The sequence below is a fragment of the Heptranchias perlo genome, chromosome 35 (genome assembly GCF_035084215.1).
Source record: "Heptranchias perlo isolate sHepPer1 chromosome 35, sHepPer1.hap1, whole genome shotgun sequence".
Lineage (NCBI taxonomy): Eukaryota > Metazoa > Chordata > Chondrichthyes > Hexanchiformes > Hexanchidae > Heptranchias > Heptranchias perlo.
The window spans coordinates 19,608,362-19,621,279 of NC_090359.1; the positions used below are offsets into that span (position 1 = coordinate 19,608,362).

General features: G+C 50.0%; 2 protein-coding genes across 2 annotated transcripts in view; one reads left to right on the plus strand and one right to left on the minus strand.

Moving 5' to 3' along the window:
• LOC137302383 (insulin receptor substrate 1-B-like) overlaps positions 1-2,028 on the minus strand; it is an 86,484-nt gene extending 84,456 nt beyond the window's left edge. Inside the window, exon 1 of the mRNA XM_067972010.1 lies at positions 1,252-2,028. Coding sequence (XP_067828111.1) covers positions 1,252-1,597 — 346 coding nt within the window. The 5' untranslated portion in view covers positions 1,598-2,028. The remainder of the gene's footprint in view (positions 1-1,251) is intronic.
• The window catches only part of LOC137302384 (rhomboid-related protein 4-like), a 54,251-nt gene that overhangs the window by 3,959 nt on the left and 37,374 nt on the right, over positions 1-12,918 (plus strand). The window lies entirely within an intron of this gene.

Below are 12,918 nucleotides of genomic sequence, written 5' to 3' on the forward strand. Positions count from 1 at the left end.
AAGATGAGAGGGTGAAGGTGAGAGAAGATGAGAGGGTGAAGGTGAGAGAAGATGAGAGGGTGAAGGTGAGAGAAGATGAGAGGGTGAAGGTGAGAGAAGATGAGAGAGGAAGAATGTGAGAGAAGATGAGAGGGTGAAGGTGAGAGAAGATGAGAGGGTGAAGGTGAGAGAAGATGAGAGGGTGAAGGTGAGAGAAGATGAGAGAGGAAGAATGTGAGAGAAGATGAGAGGGTGAAGGTGAGAGAAGATGAGAGGGTGAAGGTGAGAGAAGATGAGAGGGTGAAGGTGAGAGAAGATGAGAGAGGAAGAATGTGAGAGAAGATGAGAGGGTGAAGGTGAGAGAAGATGAGAGGGTGAAGGTGAGAGAAGATGAGAGGGTGAAGGTGAGAGAAGATGAGAGGGTGAAGGTGAGAGAAGATGAGAGGGTGAAGGTGAGAGAAGATTAAAGGGTGAAGGTGAGAGAAGATGAGAGGGTGAAGGTGAGAGAAGATGAGAGGGTGAAGGTGAGAGAAGATGAGAGAGGAAGAATGTGAGAGAAGATGAGAGGGTCAAGGTGAGAGAAGATGAGAGAGGGTGAAGGTGAGAGAAGATGAGAGAGGGTGAAGGTGAGAGAAGATGAGAGGGTGAAGGTGAGAGAAGATGAGAGGGTGAAGGTGAGAGAAGATGAGAGAGGAAGAATGTGAGAGAAGATGAGAGAGGAAGAAAGTGAGAGAAGATGAGAGAGGAAGAAAGTGAGAGAAGATGAGAGAGGAAGAATGTGAGAGAAGATGAGAGGGTCAAGGTGAGAGAAGATGAGAGAGGGTGAAGGTGAGAGAAGATGAGAGGGTGAAGGTGAGAGAAGATGAGAGGGTGAAGGTGAGAGAAGATGAGAGAGGAAGAATGTGAGAGAAGATGAGAGAGGAAGAATGTGAGAGAAGATGAGAGGGTGAAGGTGAGAGAAGATGAGAGGGTGAAGGTGAGAGAAGATGAGAGGGTGAAGGTGAGAGAAGATGAGAGAGGAAGAATGTGAGAGAAGATGAGAGGGTGAAGGTGAGAGAAGATGAGAGGGTGAAGGTGAGAGAAGATGAGAGGGTGAAGGTGAGAGAAGATGAGAGGGTGAAGGTGAGAGAAGATGAGAGAGGAAGAATGTGAGAGAAGATGAGAGGGTGAAGGTGAGAGAAGATGAGAGGGTGATGGTGAGAGAAGATGAGAGGGTGAAGGTGAGAGAAGATGAGAGGGTGAAGGTGAGAAGAGGAGGAGTCGGTGCTGTACTTCTGGTCAGCAGCTCCACGATGGCCTGATACCAGCTCTCCTGCTCCTGCTCGCTGTCGGCGGCCACCGAGAAGCACTCGTCCCTGGTGTAGAGGGCGACCAGGTACTTGTTCCTGGAGTCGGCCCGCTTGTTGATGTTGAAGCAGCTCTGCAGGTGGACGGCGCGCTTGGGCCCCGCGCTCCGGCCCCGGAATTTCTTCTCGCTCTCGTAGTACTCGAGACGGGCAGCCCCGCGCTCGCTGGCCGCCCTCAGCACGAAGTACCTGCGGTGCAGGCTCTTGGACTTGCGGAGGTGACCGCACTTCTTCACATCGGCGTCGAAGGAATCGTCTGCAGGGTTCGCCATTGCAAAAAAATAAAAATTAATGCAAAAAAATAATAATAATTAATTTTAATCCTTTCTTATTTCGGCTGCATTTTCCGCTTCTTGGTTCACATTTTTTTCTTCGTTCTTGCCTTCCCTTCTTTTGAAAAAATATTTTTTGCACACACCCCCTTCTCCTGCAAATAAAACTTTGCAATAATATTTTTTTTGCAAAATCTCTGCTCGAGGCTGGAGGGGAGTCCCCCAGCGACCTCCCCCCGCCTCCTGTTTGCTGTGCTATTCTGAAGCGCCTCTAACCAATCCCTGCCCCTATTGCAGATATATATATATACACACACACACACATATACACTATATATCTGTGCATGTGGAATTTTTTTCAACTGCTGGGAAGGTTTGCATTTCTAAATAGGGAGCCCAGGACACACAGACAGACACATAGAGAGAGGAAAGGGTCTGCGCTCCCAGGGTCCTAGTGCCCGCTGACACCCATAGTCACATACAGACACACATATATAGAACGGGTCTGCGCACCTTGGGTCCTAGCGCCCGCTCAGACACGCCCATATAGAGAGAAGGTCTGCGCTCCCAGGATCCTGGCGCCCGATGAAGTCTAGCGACGCATACAGACACACACACACACACGTAGAGAAAAGATCTGCTCTCCCCGGGTCCTAGCGCCTGACTGTTCACATGGATACACCCATATAAAGGGAATCTGCTTTCCTAGGGTCCTTGCGCCCGCTTATACCCACAGACTGACACTAACGCACATATCGAGCAAAAGGGTGTCTGCGCTCCCACGGTCCAAGCGCCCACTGGCATTCACTGCTCTACAGACTGACACGTCTAGAGAACGGATCTGCGCTCCCACGGTCCTAGCGCCCGCTTATTTACATAGGCGCATACACATAGAGTGAAAGGGTATCTGCGCTCCCACGGTCCTAGCGCCCGCTTATTTACATAGGCGCATACACATAGAGTGAAAGGGTATCTGCGCTCCCACGGTCCTAGCGCCTGCTCAGCCATACAAACACATAGAGAAAGGTTCTGCGCTCCTTGGGTCCTAGTGCCCGACTATACACCTATACACACAGACCCAAGATCCTAGCGCCCACACAAGCACATTTACACACAGACACACATAGAGAGAGAGAAAGAGTGTCTGCGATTCCAGGCTCCTAGCACCTGCACCCACACTCACGTGCGCGCACACACACACACACACACACACACACATAGAAAGGATGTCTGCACTGCCAGAGCCTTAGGACCCTCCCACATAAGCAGACACACAGATACACACGGACAGAAATACCATATAGAAAGGGTGTCTCGCTCCCAGGGTCCTAGCGCCGATCTCTCATTCCTGCACAGCCTGCGGGTGAGTGGGGGAGATACTCCCTTAGATTTTCCTCTATGGGGGTGGGGTTGATACTCCCTTTGACCCGTCGTAGACTTCAGCTCTGTAGCATTTGGACGTCCCAATGCTCCCCTGGCCAGCCTCGCACCTACTACCCTCCGTAAACTTGAGCTCATTCAAAACTCTGCTGCCCGTATCCTAACTCACTTCGAGTCCCGTTCACCCATCACCCCCTGTCCTCACTGACCTACATTGGCCCCCGGTCTGGCAATGCCTCAAATTTAAAATTCTCATCCTAACGTTGAAATCACCTCCATGGCCTCAACCCTCCCTATCTCTGTAACCTCCTCCAGCCCTACAACACTCCGAGATCTCTGCGCTCCTCCAATTCTGGCCTCTTGTGCATCCCCCGATTTCCTTCACCCCACCATTGGCGGCCGTGCCTTCAGCTGCTTAGGCCCTACGCTCTGGAATTCCCTCCCTAAACCTCTCCGCCTCTCTCTCCTCCTTTAAGGCGCTCCTTAAAACCTACCTCTTTGAGCAAGCATTTGGTCGCCTGTCCTAATATCTCCTTATGTGGCTCGGTGTCAAATTTTGTTTGATAATCACTCCTGTGAAGCGCCTTGGACGTTTTACTCTGTTAAAGGCGTTATATAAATGCAAGTTGTTGTTGTTGTTGTTCCCTCTCGACGGTCAATGCTAGCCCAGGAGACAACACCAAACATAATTTGTATTATTTGGTACCTACCTTTTGTGGGATTCAATCTTCGCTGTTAATTGTATGATATGATGTGAAGGCCTTAGAAACGGTGCAGAAGAGATTTACTAGAATGATTCCAGGGATGAGGGGCTTTGGTTAGATGGATAGACTGGAGAAGCTGGGGTTGTTCTCCTTAGAGCAGAGAAGGTTGAGAGGAGATTTGATAGAGGTGTTCAAAATCATGAAGTGTCTGGACAGAGTAGATAGAGAGAAACTGTTCCCATTGGCGGAAGGGTCAAGAACCAGAGGGCATAGATTTAAGGTGATTGGCAAAAGAACCAAAGGCAACATGAGGAAAAACTTTTTTACACAGCGAGAGGTTGGGATCTGGAATGCACTGCCCGAGGGGGTGGTGGAGGCAGATTCAATCATGGCCTTCAAAAGGGAACTGGATAAGTACTTGAAGGGAAAAAAATTTGCAGGGCTACGGGGATTGGACGGGGGATTCGGACTAGCTGGATTGCTCTTGCAGAGAGCCGGCATGGACTCGATGGGCCAAATGGCCTCCTTCCGTGCTGTAACCATTCTATGATTCTATGATTCTAGTGTTAATTGTATTCAGGTGGTGGGTATCAATTGGGGACTCTTTTGTATCCTTTTTGTGGAGAGCTTAGCTAGATTGTGGTGTGTGTGTGTAAGGGGAATCTCTGTGAATAAAGGCTTGGAAGCAACTGAAGACCAGGCTCTAGTATTCTATCATTCACCACTTGGCTATCCAGCCAGGATGGAGCTAATCGCCACAAAGTGCTGAGGTGGTGATGACTGAAGACTGGGAGGGGTTACTAAGGTCTCTGGCACCATTGGTCCACCCCCCCCACCCCAGAGTCAGAGGATTGAAGGGCGCGGAGGGGCCTGGGGGTAGGGGGTATGAGGGTAGAGATTGAAAGATTGAAAAGAGTGGAATCAAGGGGTGACTTGGGTTTGTAAAGCCTGAAGAGTGCAGGAGGAAGGGAAGACTGAGGGAGGTGTGGACAGAGTCGGAGTTCCGGGGAAAGAACGAGTAGGAGACGGAGCGATGAGTTCCCACGATATAGGCGCTATATAAATGCAAGTTGTTGTTGTTGTTGATTGTCCCGCACCATGGCGGGGGAGGGGGGAACTGGTCGACGATTCCCTCACCTGTCTCCTCACAACTGCACAGCCATGGGAACTGCAGGCACAGAGCAGTGTAGGCCACGCTGTGCTCTGCCCAGAAACTCCTGAGGTCCAAACACAGGCGTCAAAAGGATCAAGATTTATTTTTTTCTGTCCCTGTTCCCTGGTTCTTGCTGGGATTTAGATCCATCCACACCCACCCTCCTTCCAGTGCTTCTCCTGGGTGGCCATTCCTCACCCAGACTCGATAAGTGAAGTTTGTCTGGCAATGTGCCGATAATCAGGGCAAGGAATAGAGTACCGGGGGGAGGGCACTAGGACCCAGTGACCTCACACAGTCTGTCAATACAAATAGCAGGGCAGTGTCTGCCAGTCCATCCAATCTGGCGCGCTGTTGCATTCCCACTGGGCCAACCCCACTGAGCGTCGGCCATTGGCAGCTTTCCTTGGAGTTCCAGTCAGACACATTTACAGATGTCAAACTGGGCAGGTTACTTTAACCAACAAGTAATGCTGTTTTATGTCGGCCCATTTACAAACACACACACAGCTCTCACACACACGCACACACACAGCTGTCACACACACACACACACACACACACAGCTCTTACACACACAAGCACACAGCTCACACACGCACACACACACACAGCTCTCACACACACACGCACACACACAGCTCTCACACACACACACAGCTCTCACACACACACGCACACACACACAGCTCTCACACACACACGCACACACACAGCTCTCACACACACACACAGCTCTCACACACACACAGCTCTCACACACACACGCACACACACACAGCTCTCACACACACACGCACACACACACAGCTCTCACACACACACGCACACACACACAGCTCTCACACACACGCACACACACAGCTGTCACACACACACACACACACACAGCTCTTACACACACAAGCACACAGCTCACACACGCACACACACACACAGCTCTCACACACACGCACACACACAGCTCTCACACACACACACAGCTCTCACACACACACGCACACACACACAGCTCTCACACACACACGCACACACACAGCTCTCACACACACACGCACACACACACAGCTCTCACACACACACGCACACAGCTCTCACACACACGCACACACACAGCTGTCACACACACACACACAGCTCTTACACACACAAGCACACAGCTCACACACGCACACACACACACAGCTCTCACACACACACACGCACGCACACACACACAGCTCACACACGCACACACACACAGCTCTCACACACACACACACACAGCTCTCACACACACACACACACACAGCTCTCACACACGCACACACACACAGCTCTCACACACACACACACACACACAGCTCTCACACACACACGCGCACACACACAGCTCACAGGCAATGCTGTGCAGTGATGTTTAATGGACAAGGGGGCAATGCAGAAACAGTGATGCACAGACAGACTGGTGAATACAGGTCTGTCACTGTATAACACTGGGATACAGTACTGGTGGGTACAGGTCTGTGACTGTATAACACTGGGGTACAGTAGTGGTGGGTACAGGTCTGTCACTGTATAACACTGGGATACAGTACTGGTGGGTACAGGTCTGTCACTGTATAACACTGGGATACAGTACTGGTGGGTACAGGTCTGTCACTGTATAACACTGGGATACAGTACTGGTGGGTACAGGTCTGTCACTGTATAACACTGGGATACAGTACTGGTGGGTACAGGTCTGTCACTGTATAACACTGGGATACAGTACTGGTGGGTACAGGTCTGTCACTGTATAACACTGGGGTACAGTAGTGGTGGGTACAGGTCTGTCACTGTATAACACTGGGATACAGTACTGGTGGGTACAGGTCTGTCACTGTATAACACTGGGGTACAGTAGTGGTGGGTACAGGTCTGACACTGTATAACACTGGGGTACAGTACGGGTGAGTACAGGTTTGTCACTGTATAACACTGGGGTACAGTACTGGTGGGTACAGGTTTGTCACTACATAACACGAGTACAGTACTGGTGAGTACAGATCTGTCACTATAACATGAGTACAGTACTGGTGGGTACAGGTCTGTCACTGTAGAACACTGGGGTACAGTACTGGAGGGTACAGGTCTGTCACTACATAACACGAGTACAGTACTGGTGAGCACAGATCTGTCACTATAACATGAGTACAGTACTGGTGAGTACAGGTCTGTCACTATATAACACTGGGGTACAGTAGTGGTGGGTACAGGTCTGTCTCTGTATAACACTGGGGTACAGTACTGGTGGGTACAGGTCTGTCTCTGTATAACACTGGGGTACAGTACTGGTGGGTACAGGTCTCTCCCTGTATAACACTGGGGTACAGTACTGGTGGGGACAGGTCTCTCACTGTATAACACTGGGATACAGTACTGGAGGGTACAGGTCTGTCACTGTGAAACACTGGGGTACAGTAGTGGTGGGTACAGGTCTGACACTGTATAACACTGGGGTACAGTATTGGTGGGTACAGGCCTGTCACTGTATAACACTGGGGTACAGTACTGGTGGGTACAGGTCTGTCTCTGTATAACACTGGGGTACAGTACTGGTGGGTACAGGTCTGTCACTATATAACACTGGGGTACAGTACTGGTGGGTACAGGTCAGTCCCTGTATAACACTGAGGTACAGTACTGGTGGGTACAGGTTTGTCACTACATAACACGAGTACAGTACTGGTGAGTACAGATCTGTCACTATAACATGAGTACAGTACTGGTGGGTACAGGTCTGTCACTGTAGAACACTGGGGTACAGTACTGGAGGGTACAGGTCTGTCACTACATAACACGAGTACAGTACTGGTGAGCACAGATCTGTCACTATAACATGAGTACAGTACTGGTGAGTACAGGTCTGTCACTATATAACACTGGGGTACAGTAGTGGTGGGTACAGGTCTGTCTCTGTATAACACTGGGGTACAGTACTGGTGGGTACAGGTCTGTCTCTGTATAACACTGGGGTACAGTACTGGTGGGTACAGGTCTCTCCCTGTATAACACTGGGGTACAGTACTGGTGGGTACAGGTCTGTCACTACATAACACGAGTACAGTACTGGTGGGGACAGGTCTCTCACTGTATAACACTGGGATACAGTGCTGGAGGGTACAGGTCTGTCACTGTATAACACTGGGGTACAGTAGTGGTGGGTACAGGTCTGACACTGTATAACACTGGGGTACAGTATTGGTGGGTACAGGCATGTCACTGTATAACACTGGGGTACAGTACTGGTGGGTACAGGTCTGTCTCTGTATAACACTGGGGTACAGTACTGGTGGGTACAGGTCTGTCTCTGTATAACACTGGGGTACAGTACTGGTGGGTACAGGTCTGTCACTGTATAACACTGGGATACAGTACTGGTGGGTACAGGTCTGTCACTGTATAACACTGGGGTACAGTAGTGGTGGGTACAGGTCAGTCCCTGTATAACACTGGGGTACAGTACTGGTGGGTACAGGTCTGTCACTGTATAACACTGGGATACAGTACTGGTGGGTACAGGTCTGTCACTGTATAACACTGGGGTACAGTAGTGGTGGGTACAGGTCTGTCACTGTATAACACTGGGGTACAGTACTGGTGGGTACAGGTCTGTCACTGTATAACACTGGGGTACAGTAGTGGTGGGTACAGGTCTGTCACTGTATAACACTGGGGTACAGTAGTGGTGGGTACAGGTCTGTCACTGTATAACACTGGGATACAGTACTGGTGGGTACAGGTCTGTCACTGTATAACACTGGGGTACAGTAGTGGTGGGTACAGGTCTGTCACTGTATAACACTGGGATACAGTACTGGTGGGTACAGGTCTGTCACTGTATAACACTGGGGTACAGTAGTGGTGGGTACAGGTCTGTCACTGTATAACACTGGGGTACAGTAGTGGTGGGTACAGGTCTGTCACTGTATAACACTGGGATACAGTACTGGTGGGTACAGGTCTGTCACTGTATAACACTGGGGTACAGTAGTGGTGGGTACAGGTCTGGCACTGTATAACACTGGGGTACAGTACTGGTGAGTACAGGTCTGTCACTGTATAACACTGGGGTACAGTACTGGTGGGTACAGGTTTGTCACTACATAACACGAGTACAGTACTGGTGAGTACAGATCTGTCACTATAACATGAGTACAGTACTGGTGGGTACAGGTCTGTCACTGTAGAACACTGGGGTACAGTACTGGAGGGTACAGGTCTGTCACTACATAACACGAGTACAGTACTGGTGAGCACAGATCTGTCACTATAACATGAGTACAGTACTGGTGAGTACAGGTCTGTCACTATATAACACTGGGGTACAGTAGTGGTGGGTACAGGTCTGTCTCTGTATAACACTGGGGTACAGTACTGGTGGGTACAGGTCTGTCTCTGTATAACACTGGGGTACAGTACTGGTGGGTACAGGTCTCTCCCTGTATAACACTGGGGTACAGTACTGGTGGGGACAGGTCTCTCACTGTATAACACTGGGATACAGTACTGGAGGGTACAGGTCTGTCACTGTATAACACTGGGGTACAGTATTGGTGGGTACAGGCCTGTCACTGTATAACACTGGGGTACAGTACTGGTGGGTACAGGTCTGTCTCTGTATAACACTGGGGTACAGTACTGGTGGGTACAGGTCTGTCACTATATAACACTGGGGTACAGTACTGGTGGGTGCAGGTCAGTCCCTGTATAACACTGGGGTACAGTACTGGTGGGTACAGGTTTGTCACTACATAACACGAGTACAGTACTGGTGAGTACAGATCTGTCACTATAACATGAGTACAGTACTGGTGGGTACAGGTCTGTCACTGTAGAACACTGGGGTACAGTACTGGAGGGTACAGGTCTGTCACTACATAACACGAGTACAGTACTGGTGAGCACAGATCTGTCACTATAACATGAGTACAGTACTGGTGAGTACAGGTCTGTCACTATATAACACTGGGGTACAGTAGTGGTGGGTACAGGTCTGTCTCTGTATAACACTGGGGTACAGTACTGGTGGGTACAGGTCTGTCTCTGTATAACACTGGGGTACAGTACTGGTGGGTACAGGTCTCTCCCTGTATAACACTGGGGTACAGTACTGGTGGGTACAGGTCTGTCACTACATAACACGAGTACAGTACTGGTGGGGACAGGTCTCTCACTGTATAACACTGGGATACAGTACTGGAGGGTACAGGTCTGTCACTGTATAACACTGGGGTACAGTAGTGGTGGGTACAGGTCTGACACTGTATAACACTGGGGTACAGTATTGGTGGGTACAGGCCTGTCACTGTATAACACTGGGGTACAGTACTGGTGGGTACAGGTCTGTCTCTGTATAACACTGGGGTACAGTACTGGTGGGTACAGGTCTGTCACTATATAACACTGGGGTACAGTACTGGTGGGTACAGGTCAGTCCCTGTATAACACTGGGGTACAGTACTGGTGGGTACAGGTCTGTCTCTGTATAACACTGGGGTACAGTATTGGTGGGTACAGGTCTGTCTCTGTATAACACTGGGGTACAGTACTGGTGGGTACAGGTCTGTCTCTGTATAACACTGGGGTACAGTACTGGTGGGTACAGGTCTCTCCCTGTATAACACTGGGGTACAGTACTGGTGGGTACAGGTCTGTCACTACATAACACGAGTACAGTACTGGTGGGGACAGGTCTCTCACTGTATAACACTGGGGTACAGTACTGGTGGGGACAGGTCTGTCTCTGTATAACACTGGGGTACAGTACTGGTGGGTACAGGTCTGTCACGGTATAACACTGGGATACAGTACTGGTGGGTACAGGTCTGTCACTGTATAACACTAGGGTGCAGTACTGGTGGGTACAGGTCTGTCTCTGTATAACACCGGGGTACAGTACTGGTGGGTACAGGTCTGCCCCTGTATAACACTGGGGTACAGTACTGGTGGGTACAGGTCTGTCCCTGTATAACACTGGGGTACAGTACTGGTGGGTGCAGGTCTGTCACTGTATAACACTGGGGTACAGTACTGGTGGGTACAGGTCTGTCTCTGTATAACACTGGGGTACAGTACTGGTGGGTGCAGGTTTGTCACTGTATAACACTGGGGTACAGTACTGGCGGGTACATGTCTGTCTCTGTATAACACTGGGGTACAGTACTGGTGGGTACAGGTCTGTCACTGTATAACACTGGGGTACAGTACTGGTGGGTACAGGTCTGTCACTGTATAACACTGGGGTACAGTACTGGTGGGTACAGGTCTGTCCCTGTATAACACTGGGGTACAGTACTGGTGGGTACAGGTCTGTCACTATATAACACTGGGGTACAGTACTGGTGGGTACAGGTCTGTCACTGTATAACACTGGGGTACAGTACTGGTAGGTACAGGTCTGTCCCTGTATCACACTGGGGTACAGTACTGGTGAGTACAGGTCTGTCTCTGTGTAACACTGGGGTACAGTACTGGTGGGTACAGGTCTGTCTCTGTATAACACTGGGGTACAATACTGGTGGGTACAGGTCTGTCTCTGTATAACACTGGGGTACAGTACTGGTGGGTACAGGTCTGTCACTATATAACACTGGGGTACAGTACTGGTGGGTACAGGTCTGTCTCTGTGTAACACTGGGGTACAGTACTGGTGGGTACAGGTCTGTCTCTGTATAACACTGGGGTACAGTACTGGTGGGTACAGGTCTGTCACTGTGTAACACTGGGGTACAGTACTGTTGGGTACAGGTCTGTCCCTGTATAACACTGGGGTACAGTACTGGTGGGTACAGGTCTGTCCCTGTATAACACTGGGGTACAGTACTGGTGGGGACAGGTCTGTCACTGTATAACACTGGGGTACAGTACTGGTGGGTACAGGTCTGTCCCTGTATAACACTGGGGTACAGTACTGGTGGGTACAGGTCTGTCCCTGTATAACACTGGGGTACAGTACTGGTGGGTACAGGTCTGTCCCTGTATAACACTGGGGTACAGTACTGGTGGGTACAGGTCTGTCCCTGTATAACACTGGGGTACAGTACTGGTGGGTACAGGTCTGTCACTGTATAACACTGGGGTACAGTACTGGTGGGTACAGGTCTGTCTCTGTATAACACTGGGGTATAGTACTGTTGGGTACAGGTCTGTCACTGTATAACACTGGGGTACAGTACTGGTGGGTACAGGTCTGTCACTGTATAACACTGGGGTACAGTACTGGTGGGTACAGGTCTGTCACTGTATAACACTGGGGTACAGTACTGGTGGGTACAGGTCTGTCCCTGTATAACACTGGGGTACAGTACTGGTGGGTACAGGTCTGTCTCTGTATAACACTGGGGTATAGTACTGTTGGGTACAGGTCTGTCCCTGTATAACACTGGGGTACAGTACTAGTGGGTACAGGTCTGTCTCTGTATAACACTGGGGTATAGTACTGTTGGGTACAGGTCTGTCCCTGTATAACACTGGGGTACAGTACTGGTGGGTACAGGTCTGTCCCTGTATAACACTGGGGTACAGTACTGGTGGGTACAGGTCTGTCTCTGTATAACACTGGGGTATAGTACTGTTGGGTACAGGTCTGTCCCTGTATAACACTGGGGTACAGTACTGGTGGGTACAGGTCTCTCCCTGTATAACACTGGGGTACAGTACTGGTGGGTACAGGTCTCTCCCTGTATAACACTGGGGTACAGTACTGGTGGGTACAGGTCTCTCCCTGTATAACACTGGGGTACAGTACTTTTTTTAATGATTACGAATGATACATTCAATCCCCCATTGCGTCCCCTCCCACTTTGATATCAGTCGGTTTGCTGAGCTGCAGTGAAAGACTGGGTCCTGTCTCCAGCCCTAGTCTGTGCTGTGTTAGCTGGCCTGAAATCACTAAAAGCTCGAGGACAGATACAAAAAGCAGTCAAAAAGGCTAATGGAATGTTGGTCTTCATCACAAGAGGGCTGGATTACAAAGGGGTGGAAGTTATGTTCCAGTTATATAAAGCTCTGGTTAGACCCCCATCTGGAGCACTGCGTTCAGTTCTGGGCACCGCACCTCA